Source organism: Eptesicus fuscus, chromosome 6, assembly GCF_027574615.1.
Source record: "Eptesicus fuscus isolate TK198812 chromosome 6, DD_ASM_mEF_20220401, whole genome shotgun sequence".
NCBI classification, from domain to species: domain Eukaryota; kingdom Metazoa; phylum Chordata; class Mammalia; order Chiroptera; family Vespertilionidae; genus Eptesicus; species Eptesicus fuscus.
In genome coordinates, this window is record NC_072478.1 from 2,517,916 (window position 1) to 2,537,358 (window position 19,443).

General features: G+C 51.6%; 1 protein-coding gene across 1 annotated transcript in view; it reads right to left on the minus strand.

Moving 5' to 3' along the window:
* The window catches only part of PRSS12 (serine protease 12), a 65,153-nt gene extending 52,604 nt beyond the window's left edge, over positions 1-12,549 (minus strand). Inside the window, 3 exon segments of the mRNA XM_054718300.1 lie at positions 10,082-10,095; positions 10,510-10,524; positions 12,036-12,549. Coding sequence (XP_054574275.1) covers positions 10,082-10,095; positions 10,510-10,524; positions 12,036-12,549 — 543 coding nt within the window.
* Positions 12,550-19,443: the final 6,894 nt, after the last annotated feature.

The window sequence follows — 19,443 nt, forward strand, 5'->3', positions numbered from 1 at the left end:
CACGTCCCCAACACACACATCCCAACACACACATCCCCAGCACCACGTCCCCAACACACACATCCCAACACACACATCCCCAACACACACATCCCAACACACACATCCCCAGCACCACGTCCCCAACACACACATCCCAACACACACATCCCCAGCACCACGTCCCCAACACACACATCCCAACACACACATCCCCAACACACACGTCCCCAACACACACATCCCAACACACACTTCCCAACACCACGTCCCCAACACACACATCCCAACACACACATCCCCAGCACCACGTCCCCAACACACACATCCCAACACACACACCCCCAACACACACATCCCAACACACACATCCCCAACACACACATCCCCAACACACACATCCCAAAACACACACCCCCAACACACACATCCCCAACACACACATCCCCAACACACACATCCCCAACACACACATCCCAACACACACATCCCCAACACACACATCCCAACACACACATCCCAACACACACATCCCCAACACACACATCCCCAACACACACATCCCAAAACACACACCCCCAACACACACATCCCCAACACACACATCCCAACACCACGTCCCCAACACACACATCCCAACACACACATCCCCAGCGCCACGTCCCCAACACCACGTCCCCAACACACACATCCCCAACACACACATCCCCAGCACACACATCCCCAACACACACATCCCCAGCACACACACCCCCAACACACACATCCCCAACACACACATCCCAACACACACATCCCAACACACACATCCCAGCGCCAACATCCCCAACACACACATCCCAACACACAAATCCCAACACACACATCCCCAACACACACATCCCCAACACACACATCCCAACACACATGTCCCCAACACACACGTCCCCAACACACACATCCCAACACACACATCCCAACACACACATCCCAACGCCAACATCCCCAACACACACATCCCCAACACACACATCCCCAGCGCCACGTCCCCAACACCACATCCCAACACACACATCCCCAACACACACATCCCCAGCGCCACATCCCAAAACACACATCCCCAACACACACATCCCCAACACACACATCCCCAGCACACACATCCCCAACACCACATCCCAACACACACATCCCCAACACACACATCCCAATGCCAACATCCCCAGCGCACACCCCTTCCCAGCAGCGCCCTCCACACGTTCACCCTTTCCTCATGGATGGCCACAGCAATTCCTAACGTAGTCTGAGACATCTACCTGGGACCCAGAGTATTTCTTAATGGTATGTAATTCCATGAGGTTCCCAATTCTTCTAACAATTTTTTGAAAGAGTTTTGTGGGGTTTTTTTAATCAATATAGCCCTGGCCTGGTGGCTTGGTTGGTTGAAGCATCTTCCCGTACAACAAAAAGGTTGTGGGGTTCAATTCCCAAGTCAGGACACATATCTAGGTTGCAGGTTTGATCCCCAGCCTGGGCGTGTGCGGGAGGCAACCAATCATATTCTCTCTCTCTCTCTCTCTCTCTCTCTCTCTCTCTCTCTCTCTCTCTCTCTCTGTGTGTGTGTGTGTGTGTATTTTTTCTCTTCCTCTCTCTTTTTCTCTCTAAAATCAATAAAACAATATCTTTGAGTGAGGATTAACAACAAAATCAGTATAATAATATGCTCCAAAATGATAAAGTATGAACACACCATTTATACTATATATTTTTGAGATAGGTGGTAGTTTTTTTATTTGTTTTTGGTTTCACTTTGTCCTTGCTTCATTTATTCTCTTAAAATGGTTGAGGTGATTGTCACCTCAACATAAGAAACATTCAAACCTGTGAAAAATGAGTGTGAGTTTATTTGAGCCAAACTGTCAACAACTGGCAGGAAGCAGAATCTCAAGGGATTGGGATAATGCTCCAGAGAGTGGCAGTTTTCACCTTGTTTGATACATTGCAATCAAAGTAGGAGATGTAAGTGGGTTACATGAAATCCATTGGTGATAGATCAGGGAGGCGGGAGGAAGCAAAGCAGGGAAACCTCTGGGATTGGATAAAGAGTAAAATGACAGACACACACTTCTTTTACTTAGGTGGGTGCAGGATACTTAACAGTCAGCAATTAACTCAATGACAATGAGGGGCTTTGTGGTCTCCACAGAGGGATGCCTGTGCTTTGAGGGGTCTGGAAAAAGGAAAATTACTTTGACCTTCCAATGATATGATGTGTTATGGTAGGTGCAAAAAGACAATAGACAGGCTCAGTTAAGGTCAAGATTGACCTTTGTCAGGAAGATACCGGTCTAGAACATGACTACGCACCATAACCTGCTTTTGGATAAAAAAGTTTTCCTTTCAGACCATCCTTTGAAGTTACTTTAGTTCTCTGAGTTTGCAGGCCTCCCCTGAGTTGTTAGGTTAGCATGTGGCCCCTTTTCCCACATGATGGAGACCCTAAACACTGTCATTCATCTCCCTCAGTTGACTGTTGAGGACCCAGGCACCGAGCAGGACCCAGCTCCAAGCTTGGCAAAGAGGCAAAGGGCCTGGGATGCAACAAGCAGCTGTTCCTGCTGCAGGTGTCAGCCACTTCACACACCACGCCCTGCCGGCTCTCACCATGCTGTGTGAAACACGACCACAATCCGCCAGTGCTCCCTGGGCACCATCAGCCAGCAGGAGCAAAGACAGCGGAGTGTGTGCCGGACACACCAGAGAGGCTGCCTGGTTCTCCGCGCTTGAGGCTGGTCCTCCAGGGGGCGCCGCTGTGTGAAGCATGTGTTTGCACAAATCTGGAAGTGCACAGTTACAAGGTAAAACGGGACATATCCTTAGCTCCCTGAAAATAAAAGGATGGAACGATAAAGCAACCCAGAAGGATCACCACCTGGTGACCTCGCTTCCGTTGCTAACCTACTAACAATAACATTCTTCAATAAATTCTAGACCAATATTTTTTGTTTGGCAAATGTTGCTCAATTGTCACCATCTCTTATTGTCAGAACTTGAGCCCCCTGCTTGCTCCCGCTCGCTCCTGCAGCTGAGCACGGGCCTCGCTCCCCAGCCTCAGCCAAGGCCTCAGGACCACACCCAGTGGCCCAGGCCTGCGCTGCCTTTAAGTCTCTCGAGTGCCACTGGGTGGAAACTCTTCTCTTCTAACTGCTCCTATCTTTAAAATGAGTACCAACAATAATTTAAAATCTGAAGTCTCAAACGGAGGTTGTGGGTCAACAGTAACAGGCACAGTCAATATATAGACCCAACCAGTGAGAGAGGCTGGACTGTAAAACTACGCATGATGGCAGGTGCTCTGAGTTCATGAACGGAACTGGTGCACAAAGGCCACAAGGCCGTGCACTGTGCCAGTCTGCTGGTGGTACAGCCGCTGAAGGTGACCACGTCCAGGTCCAAGGAGGCTCAGAATTCTGCTGCCCTCACTGTCTGCCAGACGTGGAATTTACTGTCATTTTACTTTACCATTACTTTTCTTCCATGTAGATACATCTCCAGGTTTATAAAGCAAAGGGAACATAAAAGATTCACGTTACAGAAATGCACTAAAGAACAGGAATTCCCTAAATAAAAAGGCACTGCAGAGGGGCTCCCTTTACCACTGCCCCGTCTCCATCAGTGCAGGCACCCTAGAGAGGAACAGGGACAGAATAATATCCCCTCACGGGCTCATTGGTGTCTCAGTTCTTCAGGCTACTGTGATGGGTAGAATACTGTCCCCAAAAAGCTGCTGAAGTCCTGGCACCTAGGACCTATGAACAAACGTGACCTTATTCGGAAGCAGGGTCTTTGCAGGTGATTATTTACAATGAGGTCACCAGGATGGGCTCTAACCCAGTGTGACAGAGGTCTGGTCGGAAGGGGACACACAGGGGAGAGTGCCCTCTGACACTGGAGCCGGGGGGGTGGGGTGGGGAAGGGGGAGAGCCTGGCACAGAGCCTGCGGGGCCATGGGAAGCCTGGCTCGGCAGCCACCTTTGTCCTGGGCTCCGAGTGTCCAGAACGTGAACCAGAAAGTTCCTGTTGTGTAAGTCACTCAGTTTGTGGGACTCGGTACAGCAGCCCAAGCATCCAGCCGTGATGTACCCGCTCCTGGGCACTCTACCCCTCACCCTCCAGATTCAGGAGGCCTGCAAGAACCAGGAGGAGAGAAACCAAGGGCAGCCATCGTGTTCCCTGAATCCAGCTCCCTCCATAGTCAACCGATGGAAAGACGTGCCTCCTTAGTTACCTTCTTAAGATGTACTTACAGAATAGCACTGTCTCCCTTGAAGAGGAAGAAAAGAATGGCAAAAACAAAGACCCATCTCCATACTGTTTTCTGAGCAGAATTAATAATAAATATCTTTAGTCTTTTAAAATCACAGTTTGACAAATGAGTAAAAGAAATTTAACATTATCACACAAGTCCTTTCTCATCTATCACTGAACTTCACAGAGGCACAAAATAATTAATTTTAAGCATTTAATTGTTCTGGTGGAATCAGAGAAAATGCTGGTGACATCAAGCTATTATTCCAATCCTTAATAAAAGTATATGTAAAACTGAAAGTGATATAGAAATTTGTTTATGGAATATTAAAAAAAACACCTATTACATGTTAAACAATTTAATACACATATTTGACAAATGAATTAAACATAAACTATGTCTTATACCAAAAGCAACACCAGAAAAATATGCTAAATGATCATTTCCTATCTTAATTATGAAATATACAAAAAATTCACATTGCCTAAGTACCACCGAATTGGGGGGGCTGTTAGCTGGATTTTTCAAGTACAGTCAGGGAGGCCAGGTTAGTTTTGATGTGTTTTTTTCCTACAGCCTACCTGACAGTACTAAGGTATAATTTTGTCTCCGATTAAATTTCTCCATAACTGAAACCTGTTTAAGCATGGCACATCAAAATGAAATAAAATTTTTTTTAGCACATACAGAAGTCCCCTGAGCCGAGATCCCACTGGACTGCATTTGCCTCCATCAGTTTCCATCAATAATTCATACTAACTGCCATGTATTATTCATGTAGATGCCGTCAGTATTGAGAAAAAGTCCGAACTGCTCTAGCTCAAAATGAGAATGTATACTCTGAACAGCAATTCTACCCATTTACATTGGCTTATTAGAAGCTTATAAATCTTATAAATTATTCTTTGGTTTAAAACATTATACAGTACTAGTGGCCCGGTGCACGAAATTCGTGCACATTAAAAGGGGATTAATTAGAGGAAATAATTTAATATTGCTATTTGCCCTTTCTCTATAAAAGAAGTGTCAGAGATGAAAGAAAATTAGTAAAATGTATATGAAAACCTTCCTCCTGTCAGAGTTGGGGGAGCACCACGGGACCCAGAGTCAAGTCCCCACCCACCCACCCACATGCGCCTCAAAATCGCGTGAGACCCAGACCCGGCTGGCCCTCACCCCCATTGGGCTAGATCCAGACCCGGCCAGTCCCGCCATTGTCAAGCCCCGCCAGGACAGAGGGCATGGCCTGAGGTCCCCCAGCCCAGACCAGGACGGGGGGCATGCCTTGAGGTCCCCCATCAAGCCCTGCCAGGTGTGTGTGGGGGAGCACAGCCTCAGGTCCCCCGTCAAGTCCCACTAGCCGGGGGGGAGGGGCCCAGCCTCAGATCCCCCATCAAGCCCCACCAGCAGGGGGATGCAGCCTCAGGTCCCCCATCAAGCCCCGCTGGGCGGGGGTGTGGCCTGAGTTCCCTGACCCAGCACTGGGGGTGCACCTTGAAGTCCCCCATCAAGCCCTGCTGGGTGGGGGGCATGGCCTGAGGTCCCCTGTTAAGCCCAGCCAGGCAGGGGGGCACAGCCAGGCAGGGGGGCCCAGCCTCAGGTCCCCTGGCCTGGTGCTGGGGTGGGGAGCATGGTCTGAGGTTGCCTGTCAAGCCCCACCTGGTGGGGGACATAGCCTGAGGTCCCCTGGCCTGGCTCTGGGGCGGGGGGAGCAGCCTGAGGTCCCCTAGCCCAGCACCAGGACGGGAAGCGCACCTTGAGGTCCCCTGTCAAGCCCTGCTGGGTGGGGGTGTGGCCTAAGATCCCTTGTCAAACCCCACAGGGTGGGGGAGGGCGTAGCCTCAGGTCCCTGCTGATGGCTCATTAAGGCTCCTTATGGGAACTTGGCCTCAGCTGTGGGTGCAGCCATCTTTGTGACGGAGTGATGGTCAATTAGCATATTCCCTCTTTATTAGATAGGATTATGCAAAAGGAGATTCTCCACATTGTTAAGTTAGGTTACACTAACAATAGATGCATGTGCCACCCTAGCAGAAAATTTCACAAACTGCGTGTCTGAACTACTCACACATAAGCAAATGGCATGAGTGTCACATTATACTGTCCATCACTGGGTGATGACATCACACGCTCCTGTCTCCCAGAGTAGCTGTCACAGGAAAGGTCATGAAAATGCTCAGGGTCCTGCTGACACCGGCCAGCCTGTGGGTGTCCTCAACCAGAGGGCGGGCGATTTCTCCGTCAGTCTTGTAAACTCTGCTCCCACCGTGAACTCGGCAAACACTTAGTGACTCTATCCTTGCCTTGTTACAGGAATCAGCCGTTTCCACTCTGTGATCCTAACTAAAGTATTGAGGCTGAATGTCCATGCATGGCTTGTAGGAGGAAAAACTCGCATTACTTTAGTGCTTTGCATACAATAATTCTTATTAGTACTGTGCTAATTTGAGGAGGAGGGGAGAGGCAGATACTGCTCTAGAAAAGTAAGATGCTGAAGAAGCTACCCATTCCTGACACATGACCTGTCTAGTGAGTGCACTGTGTGCGCACCACCCCAAGTCAAATCACCTGCCATCACCATATATTTGGCCCCCTTTACTCTTCACTACCTCCCCACCCCCCTTCCCTCTTGTAACCCCCATAACTGTTGTCTATGAGTTCCCATTTTATAGCCCACGTCTGAGTGAAATCATCTGGTTTTTATCTTTTCCTGACTTATTTCACTTCGCATGATATTTTCAAGGTCCATCCATGTTGTTGCAAATGGCGGTATTTCACCTTTTTTTTTTTTTATAACTGAGTAGTGTTGGATTGTATATATGTACCACATCTTCTTTACCCAATTATATCTATCACAGGACACTTTGGTTGTTTCTATGTCTTGGCCACCATGAATAATGTTGTGATGAACACAGGAGTGAATATATCTTTGCAAATAAATGTTTTTGAGTTTTTCAGGTAGATATCCAGAAGAGGGATTGCTGGATCATACGCTCATTCTATTCTTAATTTTATGAGGAACCAGCATACTGTTTTCCACAGTGGTTGTACCAGTTTACATTCCCACCAGCAGTGAATGAGGGTTCCTTTTCCTCCACAATCTCTCCAACACTTGTTATTACTTATCCTATATAATAAAGGTAATATGCAAATTGACCCTCCGCCCAGGGAACAACCGGTCGCTATGACGTGCACTGACCACCAGGGAGCAGACGCTCAATGCAGGAGCTGCCCCCCTGGTGGTCAGTGTGCTCCCGCAGGGGTAGCTCCGCTCAGCCACAAGCCGGGCTGATGGCTGCAAGCGCAGCGGCGGTGGTGGGAGCCTCTACCACCTCCTCGGCAGCGCTAAGGATGTCCAACTGCGGCTTAGGCCGCTCCCCGTAGGGAGCCATCAGTGGGACATCCCCCAAGGGCTCCTGGGCTGCCAGAGGGCACAGGCCGGGCTGAGGGACCCCTCTGAGTGCACGAATTTTCATGCACCAGGCCTCTAGTCTTGTTGATAATAGCCACTCTAACAGGTGTGAGGTGGTATCATTTTAGTTTTGATTTGCATTTTCCTAATAGCTTATGAAGTTGAGTATCTTCTCATATACCTGTTGGCCATTTGTATGTCTTCTAGAGAAAGTTCAGATCCTCTACCCATTTTTTAATTGGCTTGCATGTTGAGTTGTACGAATTCTTTATGTATTTTGGATATTAACCCCTTTGTCAGAGCTGCTGTCTGCAAATATCCTCTCCCATGCAGTTGGCTGTCTTTTTGTTTTGCTGGCAGTTTCTTTTGCGTGCAGAAGCTTTTTAGTTTGATATAGTCCCATTCATTTATTTCTGCCTTTACTTCCCTTGTCTCTGGGGTCAAATTCATAAATATTCCCTAGGACCAAGACCCAAAAGTTTGGTACCTGTGTTTTCTTCTGTGCAGTCTGTTTCAGGCCTCGTAGTTAGGTCTTGGACCCATTCTGAGTTAGCTTTCACTTATGGGGACAAACAGCAGTCTAGCTTCATCCTTTTGCAGGTGGCTTTCCGGTTTTCCCAGCACCGTTTATTAAAGAGGCTTTCTTTTCTCCATTGTAGGATTTTGCCTCCTTTGTCAGCAATTATTTGCCCATATACATGTGGTTTTATTTTAAGGAATTCAAAGCATTTTATATCTGCCTTAGCCTGAAAAGCAGATTGAGCTCAATACTTAAAATCCAGCCAGGAGATGTACAAATCTGGTATTGCTAATCAATGTTTTTCAGCACCTGCTAAATGGAATCAAGACGCACGTGTGTGTTTTTAAGGGCCAGCTTTCAGCCAGCTTTTTAATTAGCTTTCTCCTCAAACACCAGATGGGCGTGGAAGCGTGCAGCGTGGAACTGCCTCCTCCCACCGTCCGCTGTGCCACCTGCAGCAGGAGATGTGGGTGGGGAGGCACATGTGAACCGATCAGTGACAAAAAGTCAGGTCCACGCATCATTCTTCCTGGTAGAAGCCCAACGATGAGAGCACCATGAGGACCGAGCCTGTTTCACCCTCAGGCCGGGTTCCACGCGTGCGCTGTCACAGAGAGGACCCCCTGCCGCAGTCAAGCGAGCTGCCCGCCCGCCATGGCCGGAGACAGAGAGTGACTTCCCCTCCTGTGGGGCCTCACTGCTGTCTGCTCCTCCTGCAGACGTGCGGACACAGCCTGGCTCCCGCTGAGAACCGCACCCTGTGAACCAGACTGCCGTGACCTCGCACCAGTCAAATGGACACCAGGGGTGCCACTGTCCAGCCCACGCACAAGCCAACATGCCTGACCCTCACCCAGCAGGCCACAGAATGGGGGACTCCGTCAGCACCATGACCACCACTGTGCGTGTATCCAGGTGGGCCCCGATGCCTCCGGGGTTTTCCCTGACAGTAACGAGGGGTCTTCAGCATCTAAAGCACCTTGACTGAGCAGACCCAGGGATTATGTAATTGGGGCCACCGAAGGCGAGAGCCCAGGTATGTGCATCGTCACAGGCCCGGTGACTCCCAGGCTCATTGAGAGAGCTCTCTCGGGGCTGCTGCAGGCGCTCCATTCCCCCGTGACCCTTATTACTAAGTGGCAAGTTTCCCTCGACCAGGGCCCAGGCAGCACCTTTCTCCTCAGACATTCCTGCCCCTGGAGTGCCCGGCCCTGCCCAGCTCACCTGGTGCCCCTGCTGCCCCGTCAGCTCGGCCTCAGCCAGCTCTCCACCCCCTGGGCCGCCTCCTCTTCCCCTTGATGCAACTCGAGACGTGGCTCTGCCTCCAGCTTACTTTTTAAAGGCGGGATATCATTACCATAAATTTTCTTTCCTTTTGTCCTCGCTTTTTTTGGTAAAAAAGGAAAGGAAGACAATCCTGGATATTTGTAAATCATAAGAGACTAGAAATTTTATAACCTGGACCGAACACAATTCCCTTCCTCCTTCCTTTCATTCCAGTTAATCCTGAGGCTCCAAAAGGAGGCCCTTCAGGCCACACCGGCATTGCTGTGTTTGCGTAACTGAAGAGGGAGGGCAAAATGAGCTGGGGGTGCAGATGCGCTCCCGGGTAATGCCGCCGTGAGAACTACACGAGGAAACGGACATGCAGCACGCTCTGCCGGCGCCGCACAGAGCGAATGCTCACCCAGCTGTTCTCACGGGCCAGCTGTCTTCACCCGCCGGTGCTCAGAGCTATGAAGGCCTCTGAGTGAACCTACTACCAGCCGCTCCTCTCCAGACAAGGCACCAAAGCCCGGAGGTTAACAGACGGACCCAGCATTGCATTGCGCAGCTCCCCGCAGAGCCCGCCGGCGCCAAGGTTTCTAACGCACAATTCCATATTCTTTCCACCACCTGCGAGCTTAGCTCACACTCCTAAGTGAATGTAGGACCAAGAAAGCCACAAGGCTCTGGACCCGCCAGTCGTTTTCCAGGTCTGAGTTATGCCCAACCAGTAAGTGAAGAGAAAATGACAGAATGAGTTATCAAGACCGAGTCTGTGAAAGCAATTACATGAGCACACAGCCAGCCGGTGGCTTTCCCGGTTTGGGGGTTTGGGGGGCAGGTGGGGGGCATTTATCTCCCACCTGGGTGGTTTCTTTTGTTTCCCTGTGTTCATTCCTTTACCCCACGGCTTGGAGTTCTGTCTGGTGGGATTCAGCCGTGGACGTAAGGCGTCGCAGGCTGTGCTGCTGTCATCACCACGAGCGGCAGGCTCCCGGGCCCGCGGCTCCCGCAGGTGGAATGTAAAGGCAGAAAGAGAGCCACGGATCCCGACAGTGCCTAGCTCTGAGTCCAGCGTTTCCTCCCCCTCTACCTACACGTACACTAAGGACTGTAACAGCAGCGGAAAATGAAAAATGGTCGCTGTTCGTTAAACATGAGCTTTCACTACCAACAGCCTCTCTCAGGAACTGATGGGACAGCGCGAGGGCTCAGCCTGACACCGCCTCAGATGCCTCACAGCCACATTGGCATTCTGTCCACGGAACATGAGCACAGCGATGACTTCATTCTGTAGGATGAAGGAGAACAGGTCTCACCCTGCCTCTCTCCTTTCAGTCAGTGCACTGATGCAATAGAAGGCACAGATAAATAACCATTCGGTCAGAAAGGATGGCATGTGAAAGCTAACCTCCAGGTTACCTCCACCAAGCACGAAGCGCCACATCTGTCAGAACCCCAGCCCACGGACCGCCCACAGCTTGCGTGGAGAGCAGCCTTCCTTTCTTTCTTTCTCTTTCTTTCTTTCTTTCTTTCTTTCTTTCTTTCTTTCTTTCTTTCTAAGGAAAATTTAAACATTGAAGGACATTAAGCTTTTCTTACCACCTACAGGAGGAGGAGGAGGAGGAGGAGGAGGAGGAGGAGGAGGAGGGAGAGGGGGAAGGGGAGGAGGAGGGAGGAGGAGGGAGGAGGAGGAGACTTTCATATTAAACAAACTCCCAAGCTCAAAAGGAAGCAGTATGCTAAGGCAGGTGATTCACTTTCACTAGATCTATTCAGGTGGCGCTTTCACTGCCACAAAACTAGAACATCTTACCGCCTTCCCTTACCAGCTAACCCCATTCCCACAAGCACACACAGGCAGCAGTGCGTCCTGAAGGCTGCCCTGGACGCTGGCAAGCTGCTTCTTCCCTGAGACCCTCGCTGTTTCTCTCTTTCCCTCGTTTTTCTTCACTCACTGATGATCTTGACCACACTCTGCCCCAGACCTGAACATCATTTTGACAAGTTATATTTCGGCCCAGAAATGTTGCCATACTTTTTCCAATAGAGGTCAATGTTTGAAGTAAGGCAAAAGCTCTACATGTTTTCAAATAGGAGTCTGGGGAGGGGGAAAGGTTATTGATTGTCATATTAAATTTAATATTTCCCTTTCCGAAACAAGTAATTAAAAACTTGCTTCTTTTGCGTAAATACTGTAACACCTTTAAGGCAAACTGATCTAGATAAGATCTAGATAAAGATCTAGATAAAACACACACACACACACACACACACACACACACACACACACGTGCGCGCACACACGGTGGCCAGACAGAAACAAGCAGAAACAAGACCACATCCAGGCACCCAGAGCGCAGCACCTGGCTGAGAAGCCATCGCCCTGGCGACCACAAAGCACACCTTGCGAAGATAACGCCAAGGTACCGGGAACTCAGAGCAGCCCCCCCCCCCCCCGCCCCCTGTCACTCTGGGGAACGCCACCCGCCACCCCACGCCCTCTCCCTCTTCTCCAGGCGCCCACGCCCTCTCCCAGCCAGGCGGGTCCCCGCGCCCCGGCCGCTCACCGTGTCCGCAGTCGCAGTGGCCCCAGTCCCCGCGGCCACGCGCGTTCCGGTAGAAGCACCAGGGGCGGCCTGCGCCGTCGGGGCTCCGGCAGAAGTTGTGGCGCTGCCCTCGCAGGGGAGCCCAGTCCGCTGGGGGCGATCGTTCCAGGAGGGGCGGCACATCCGCCCAGCGCAGGCACGGGGCGCCAAAGTCCGTCACGTTGACCCAGGGGCCCCCCGCAGGGCAGTCTCCAGGGGGCGTCTGGGGCGCGTGCTGCGCGTGGAGGGCCAGCGGACGCTGAGCACCGGGCGCTGGCTGGGGGTGCGGGGCGTGCGCCCGCGGGGAGTGCGCCCGCGGGGAGGGGGTCTCCCTCTGCGGCCGCTGCGGGGTGGGAAGGCGGTAAGGAAACTGGGGACCCGCAGGGGGCCGGTGGCGATGGCGGTAGTGGAGGGGATAAACGAGGACTGCATCAGAGCCGACCACTTCGGGGAGCGCCCCTAAAATCAGAGCCACCACGAAGCGGACGGGCGTCATGGTGCCAGAGCAGCGGAGTTTGGCCCATGCCCCTGCTCCAGGCTCCGCGGGTCCTGAAGGAGGGGAGGAGAGGGGGCGGGGCTCAGCGTCCCCGGAGCCCCCCACCCGAGCCCCCGCCGCCCCTGCGCCGACAGCCGCCCCTCCCCGCGCCTCCCTCCCCGCGCGCCTCTGCGCCTGCTGCTCGGGCGCTGAGACTGGAGCTCCGGGAGCGCCGCTGGCGGAGAGGACCGGCCGAGCGGCGGACTGGAGCCCAGGTGGCCGGCAGCACGAGCCGGAACGCCGCCCCCTGGCTGCGGGCGCAGACTCCGATGGGCCCGCCTGGCCGCCCAGACCCGCCACGACCTCGCAGCGCCCGAGCCGCCCGAGCCGAGCCGGGCGAGGGTGGCAGCGCGGGGGACGGTCCTGCCGCCCTGTGTGTCCGGCCGCCCGGTGCCAGCGGGCAGCACAGCTCGCGCCTGGCGGCCCCAGCCTGGCGCCCGTCCAGGCAGCCATCTCTCCTTGACCCCTGCTCATGTCCCGCTTTATCGGTTTGGGCAAGAAAACTGTGGTTAGGTCCAGTACCTCTCCCCTGACAAGTCCCAGGATACAGTTATGGAGCCGACGCGGGATGATGAAGCCGTGTTACGGAACCGCGCTGCTCCCGGCTGGGCGCTTCCTGCAGCGGACACCGGTGCTGAGCGCGCTGCCCACACTCCCAGGCCCAGTCAACACCCGCTGATAAACTCCGCACGACCCGAGCGTCCACTTCCCGCCGCCCACTCTACCCCCCCCTCCTCCCCCCCACCCTGTCCCGGGGCGGGCAGCACCGGCTGTCTGGTTATACTGGGGCGCAGTGAGGTCCTCTTAACACCAACTTTCCTCTCTAACCTGAGAAGACTTCTTCCGCTGCCTGCATCCTACCCAACAGCCATCCCTCCTACACCTGCCCTTCTCCGGGTGGGCGAGGCCCAGCTAAGCCTGAGAGCAGCGGCTCCTGGCTGCCCTGTGGCTCGCCCTTCCTTCCCCTGAGCCACCTGCGCCAAAAAGCTGGCTTAGAATTTTAAAAGCCACTGGAGCTGCTGCCTGGGATTTCCCCTGCGGGTTGTCCTGGCTCGGCCCTGGGAAGGCCCGGGCAGTGTGGGGAGACTCACCCCAGGGCAGGCGCAGTGAGCCGGGCAGGAAACCTAGCACAGCTCGCTGTTTGTCCTTAAAACCTCGGTTTCCAGGGGAAAACGCATCAACTCCCTGCACCAAACGCATCAACTCCAGCCACCCGTCTCAGCGTAACCTCTGCACATAATCTCCTGAGGAGCTTCTTCAGCCCAACTAGTGAACTCTGTCATTTCCTCCGTTTCTCTCCTAACAAACATCCTTATTCCAGATACTGTCACGGAGATGCTGGCACCCACTCTGGTTTTGCACTGACACGTCTCTGGTTCCAGGCGAGCTAACCTGTGCTGGGGAGGGGTGCAGGTACAGCACAGGATGGAGGAGACTTGTTTTAGGAGGGTGGGCAGTGTTACCAGTCACAGCTCCTGAGTGTGACAGTGACAGTTCTAATGGGAGTCACACTTCCTCCACTGCCTCTCCTCCTCTGCCCTCACTGCAGGCCCAGGCAGGCTGGGGCGGGTCCTGGCTGGCAGAGCCCCTGCCTCCCCAAAATGCCCCCCCCCCACACTCCCTGCCCCCACCCCTGCTCTCTCCCCTCCTGGGGCAGCAGGCAGGCCCAGCCCACAACTCTTGAGTGCTGAAGACGGGAATGGAGCAGTGAGGACAGAGGAGGCTGCCGGAATCTGAGAGGGGCTGGAGGTCCTGGGGCTACTCCACTGAAGGGGCCTCAGGCAGCCGCGTGCAAGGCAGAGCTGCCCACAGAGCAGGCCAGGCCGAGGGACCCCACTGGTGCACGAATCCATGCACCGGACCTCTAGTATACTATAAGCACATACAGGGCTGCTGACCTTGCATATGGTGTCCAAGAGCAAAAGACGGCTTCTGCTGACTCATAGTACCCATATGCTCCCGAGAAACACTTGATCTCTACTTTTCTCATTGTTTAAAATTGAATTTGATAAAACTCTTTTTAAAAATATATATTTTTTTATTATTTCAGAGAGGAAGGGAGAGGGAGATAGAAACATCAATGATGAGAGAGAATCATGGATCAGCTGCCTCCTGCACGACCCCCACTAGGGATAGAGCCCACAACCCAGTCATATGCCCCTGACTGGGAATCGAACCCAGGACCCTTCTTCAGTCTGCAGGCCAATGCTCTATCCACTGAGCCAAACTAGCCAGGGCAATAAAACTCTTTTAGTGTTGATAATATTTTTAAAAATTCCTCTAACTTTGACATAATCCCTAAATGGGAATTAATTCTACAGATTCATCTCCAGGGTCATGCAAATTACACATGCTAATAGATGAGGAAGATAGAGACAGACGTAGATTTAGAAGTAGACATCACACACAGAAAGCTACTTCAGCCTTGGAATACACTGGTGCTCAGCCTGGCTCAGCTCTTCTCCCTGTGGGTCTCTGGCAGTTCCCCTCCTTCCAGGGCCAAGGCGTCTGTAGTCACCCTGCCTGAGAGGTCTCTGAGAGCAAACTGATGTAATGCATGTGAACTGTGGACGCGGTACTAACAAATGCCAAGCAGGGTGTGGTACCATGGCCTCTGTGCCTGCCTGAATTCTTAGCCCCTCACACTCAGTCGCCCTGTGAAAGCCGCCTGGAGGAAGCAGGAAATCTGTCCCGATTCTGCCCCCACCCCTCGCCGCCCCCGCTGCCATATCCTGTCTCCTACTGCACCTCAGTAATTTCCTCTGAGACCCAGGACAGTGGGAGGCTGCCCGGCTCCGATCATGTGGGTGCTTGACCTCTCTCTCCCTCTTAGCAACTCTGTCCATGAAAGTTAATGGAACACTAACGAGTATTTGGATTAAAACACTTTTCCTAGGAACCTGCCTGAGTGTGAGGAGTGGTTTTCAAACCCCGGGGTTGCAAGTGGGTGTGACCTCAGGCAAAAGACTAACCATTGAAGAAAGGTGGGGGGATCTCAGTTGAGGACCCAGATCACTGTTGAGGACCCAGAGCCCCGACATCCTGTCCACTGAGGAATCCTTCCCAGAACTTCCTGACACGGGATTTCTGCTATTTCTTGAAAACTGTTGGTGGGGGCAGTTCCTACTTGGGAGCCAGCACACCCCTCTCTATAAACCCAAATGGTTGGGCAATCTTCCCCTCCACCAGCCAGAGGGTGCCTCCAGGTAGAAACCCACCTCATCCAGCTGTGACTCTGGTCCTACCCTTGGCTGACTTCGTACTGAGTTTGAATCCAGCAGACCTGGGTTCAAATCCCTATTAAATTATTGATTAGCTCTAAGCCTAACACTGCTCTTAAAAAAGGCTTAATTTAAACAAAAACGGCAGCCAATACGCAGTCATTGAAAAATGAGATCTTCAAATAAAATGCAAACAGCTTTTTAAAATGTTTTATAATATAATGTCTACAAGAGAATTCACAAGCTAGCAGCCAGCAAGATGGTCATGCCACCCAGGTATATTTTATTTGGTACAGAATCATTTTAAAAATTAAAATTCATTATTTAAAAACAGTAGCGCATTCATGAAGTTTCCATGTAACACGGGGTCAGCTGTGAGCAATGGTGTCTGAATTTACTCACAATTGCATCTCCTACTCTACATCATGAGCAGGATTAGTCTTGTTCTTTGTCTGGGTGCAAGAAAGCAATAGACTCTATCAATGAATTCAGGTATCCAGACTCCTAGTTGCCTGATAAAACCTAATGTGTCAACCATCTGGAGTTAACATTTCAACAGGGACAAAGAATGCACGGAATGGCCAAGGGGATTATGGGATTCCAGGCATCGCTGTACTGGCCTCAGGGGAGCAGGAATTTGGACAAGGAGATGCCTCCTGAAACTGTATCACTTGCAAGGCTGTCCAAGATACGCGGAAGAGAGACATAAAACAAGACAAAAACGGCCACTCTGGTGAGATTACAAACCTTTTCAGTTACATTGTATTCATCATCTGTAACATAAACAACTCCCAGCATTTTGCAATGCAACAGAGTTTCTTGTCCAAGAAATTATGCTACACATATTACTGTTATTTTCCTAGATACACTAACCCAAACAAAACCCCCAAAGCATCAAAAGGCTTCTCTTTATGTATAACACTGCTACAACAATAGAAACGACATTTTCTGGTAGGGATGAAATCAGGAAGAGTTTCTTTTTCTCCTGACACTTTCATAAAACAGTGACACTGTGAAGGACATATGGCCTCATTACAGGATTAAAGATAGATACAGTTTGAAACAGACTCACTGGCAGTATGTGAAGCTGAGCTGTGTAATAAAACATCCCAGGGCATTGAAAATATGACATTGCTCTAGACTCTCTGTTTTTAGGAGGCCAGAAACCTCCACCCCCGGTAAAAAAGGCTCCACAGCGACTGAAGCCCTCTGCCACCCAGTGGCCCTCAGGAAGATGAAGTGAGGTCAGCCAGTCAACAAGAACACAATACTCCCACACAGGATCAGTTTTGTTGAAGCTCAAGCTAAGTTTAGGCATAGACAGCTTTACGGAGCCTAAAATAAAACATATTAACTAGCAAGCTTTTGTTCCACGAAAGGATGCCCGTTGATGCAAAGCACATGTCTTGTGGAATGCTTGTCTCTAAAAATATTACAGGTAAATTATTTCAAAGAATCAACAATGACTCTGAATGACGTTAGCCTTTGGAAATTAACTCAACAGTTCACATAACGACTAAAGAGAAGGAATAAACCCGCTAAGAAACAGGTCTCTTGAAGAGTTTAAAATGTTTAAACACTGAAAAGCAACACAAAAACCTAAACAATAACATCAGTTTTAAGAAGATAATTGTTTGATGCCATGATTTCATTTTTGATTGTGATACATAATAGTCTTTGAAAACTACATACTTCTTCCTTCAGGTCTGTCTGCCTGTTGAACCACAGCTCATATTCAAAGCTCACTTTAGCAGCATCAAATTTATAGGCTGACAGAAAGAAATGCGGTGGAAGAGTCAAAGTAAGGGGGCTTGACAATTTAGATTAAATACCATGAGTGGACATTAATGGAACACTTATGTTCGAGTTCCCGCACTAATCACATTTTCAACCGTCCATTTAATACATATTTATTAATCCTTCCCAAGTTCTATAATATAGACATTATTATCCCACTGAAAGAAAAGAAAACTGAGGCTTAGTAAGTTAAGTCAGCGTGCCTAACTCTGCACAGGTAGTGTGTGTGACAGAAGAGATCCCAGGCAGGCCCTCGCCCACTAAACTACAGAACAAAAAGTAAGATTTCAACTGAACTGTCCTCATAATCTTCAACACTAACTGTCAGTGCAGACATTCGGGTGACCATTTCGCAAGGACTAAGACAAAGACCCTAGTAGACTCACTTGATTATCCCACAAAGCCCTACAGAGCTGAAGACCAGAGCCGGCTCTGTGAGCGGCAGCCACACAGCACACAAGGCAGAAAAGGAGACTTGGGGGCCCTGATGCGTCGGGTCTAGTGCCTGAGTTTACCGGGCAGGTTTCACACGCAGGCGCCCGCTGACACACAGACCTGCTGCTGAAACCGGGAAACCAAACGGCGATGCAGCTAACGAGAGGCCACCGCCTGCCACGGAGCTGCACGCCTCACCTGGCTAAGATTTTCTCATACGGCCGAGGTCTAATGGCACAATCTGGCAGTCACCACACAGGCCCCGGGGGCAAGACGGCTTGGGTTCAAACCCATCTCAGCAGCCCAGTCCTGATGTTATATAACCCCTCTAAGCCTCCTAAGACTGCTCGGAGAATTAAGTGGGATGACTGTCTTCTGAGAAAGGAAGGAAGAGGCGAAAGGGTGGGCGAGTTGAGTCCTGCACACGGCTTGACGCAGCCACCGGGTCAACACCAGGTAGGCTCCGGCCCAGGCCCAGGCCCCGGTGAACGTTAGGCTCTGCTCCCAGGTCGGTGCTGTAGAGCGAGCGTAACCCCCGCCAAGGGAAACGCCAGTCCGGGCTCCCAGGTGAACGGAGAGAGTGCCGGCACTTCCGTGCCTATTTTGTTGTTCAGAAAGGAAGAGCAGAGGCTGCTTGTCTCTGAATTTCTTAAGTGCTCGCCTAGACATCCACGTGAACCCCTAAATACTAAGAGGCCAGAGGCAGGAGGAGAACCCCTTTCCTCGCCCTCAAGGGACAGTGTGCCCCCGGGGCGCCCAGGGCTGTGCGTGGCTGCACGCTTTCTTCCCTCGTTCCCGGCCTCCTCGGCCCATCACTGAACTGCAACCTGGGTCCTGCGGGTTTCTAGCGGCTGACGTTCCTGCTGTTACAATCAGGTGATTCCAACAAGCTGAGCTCCGCGTTCCTCTCCGCATTTAGGAAGTCAAGTGCTCTCTGCACCGACTGTGGCATCGAGAAAGGGACACGCACTGCCTGGCGGGCAGCACACAGCCTGGCAGCCGAGGGCACTAAGGCCAATCCCACTCAGCCGTTTCCAGCTCAGCCCTCGGCCAGCTCCTCTCAGCTGCATGCAGGGGCGAAGCCACTCAGAGCGAGGGGGTGAGGGCAGAGGGTAAAGACGCTGCGCTGGCTGCTGCACGGGAACTCCACAGATGGCGTGGGTGCTGTTCCATTGTCCCCTTCAGGAGCTCAATGTCCGTGCAGCATCACTAGAGGCTGACAGTCCCGCTCCCAAAGCACGTGTCGCGAAGCAGTTTCACGAGCCGGGCAAGTGGCAGTGCCAGGAAGAGAGGTTATGAACCCTGGAGAACAGGGCCACCTTAGAAAACACCTCGCCTAGGTACACGTGGGGCCTGGAGTCTAGTAAGTAATGTGGGGTTAACTGAAATCCCAGTTTCTTTG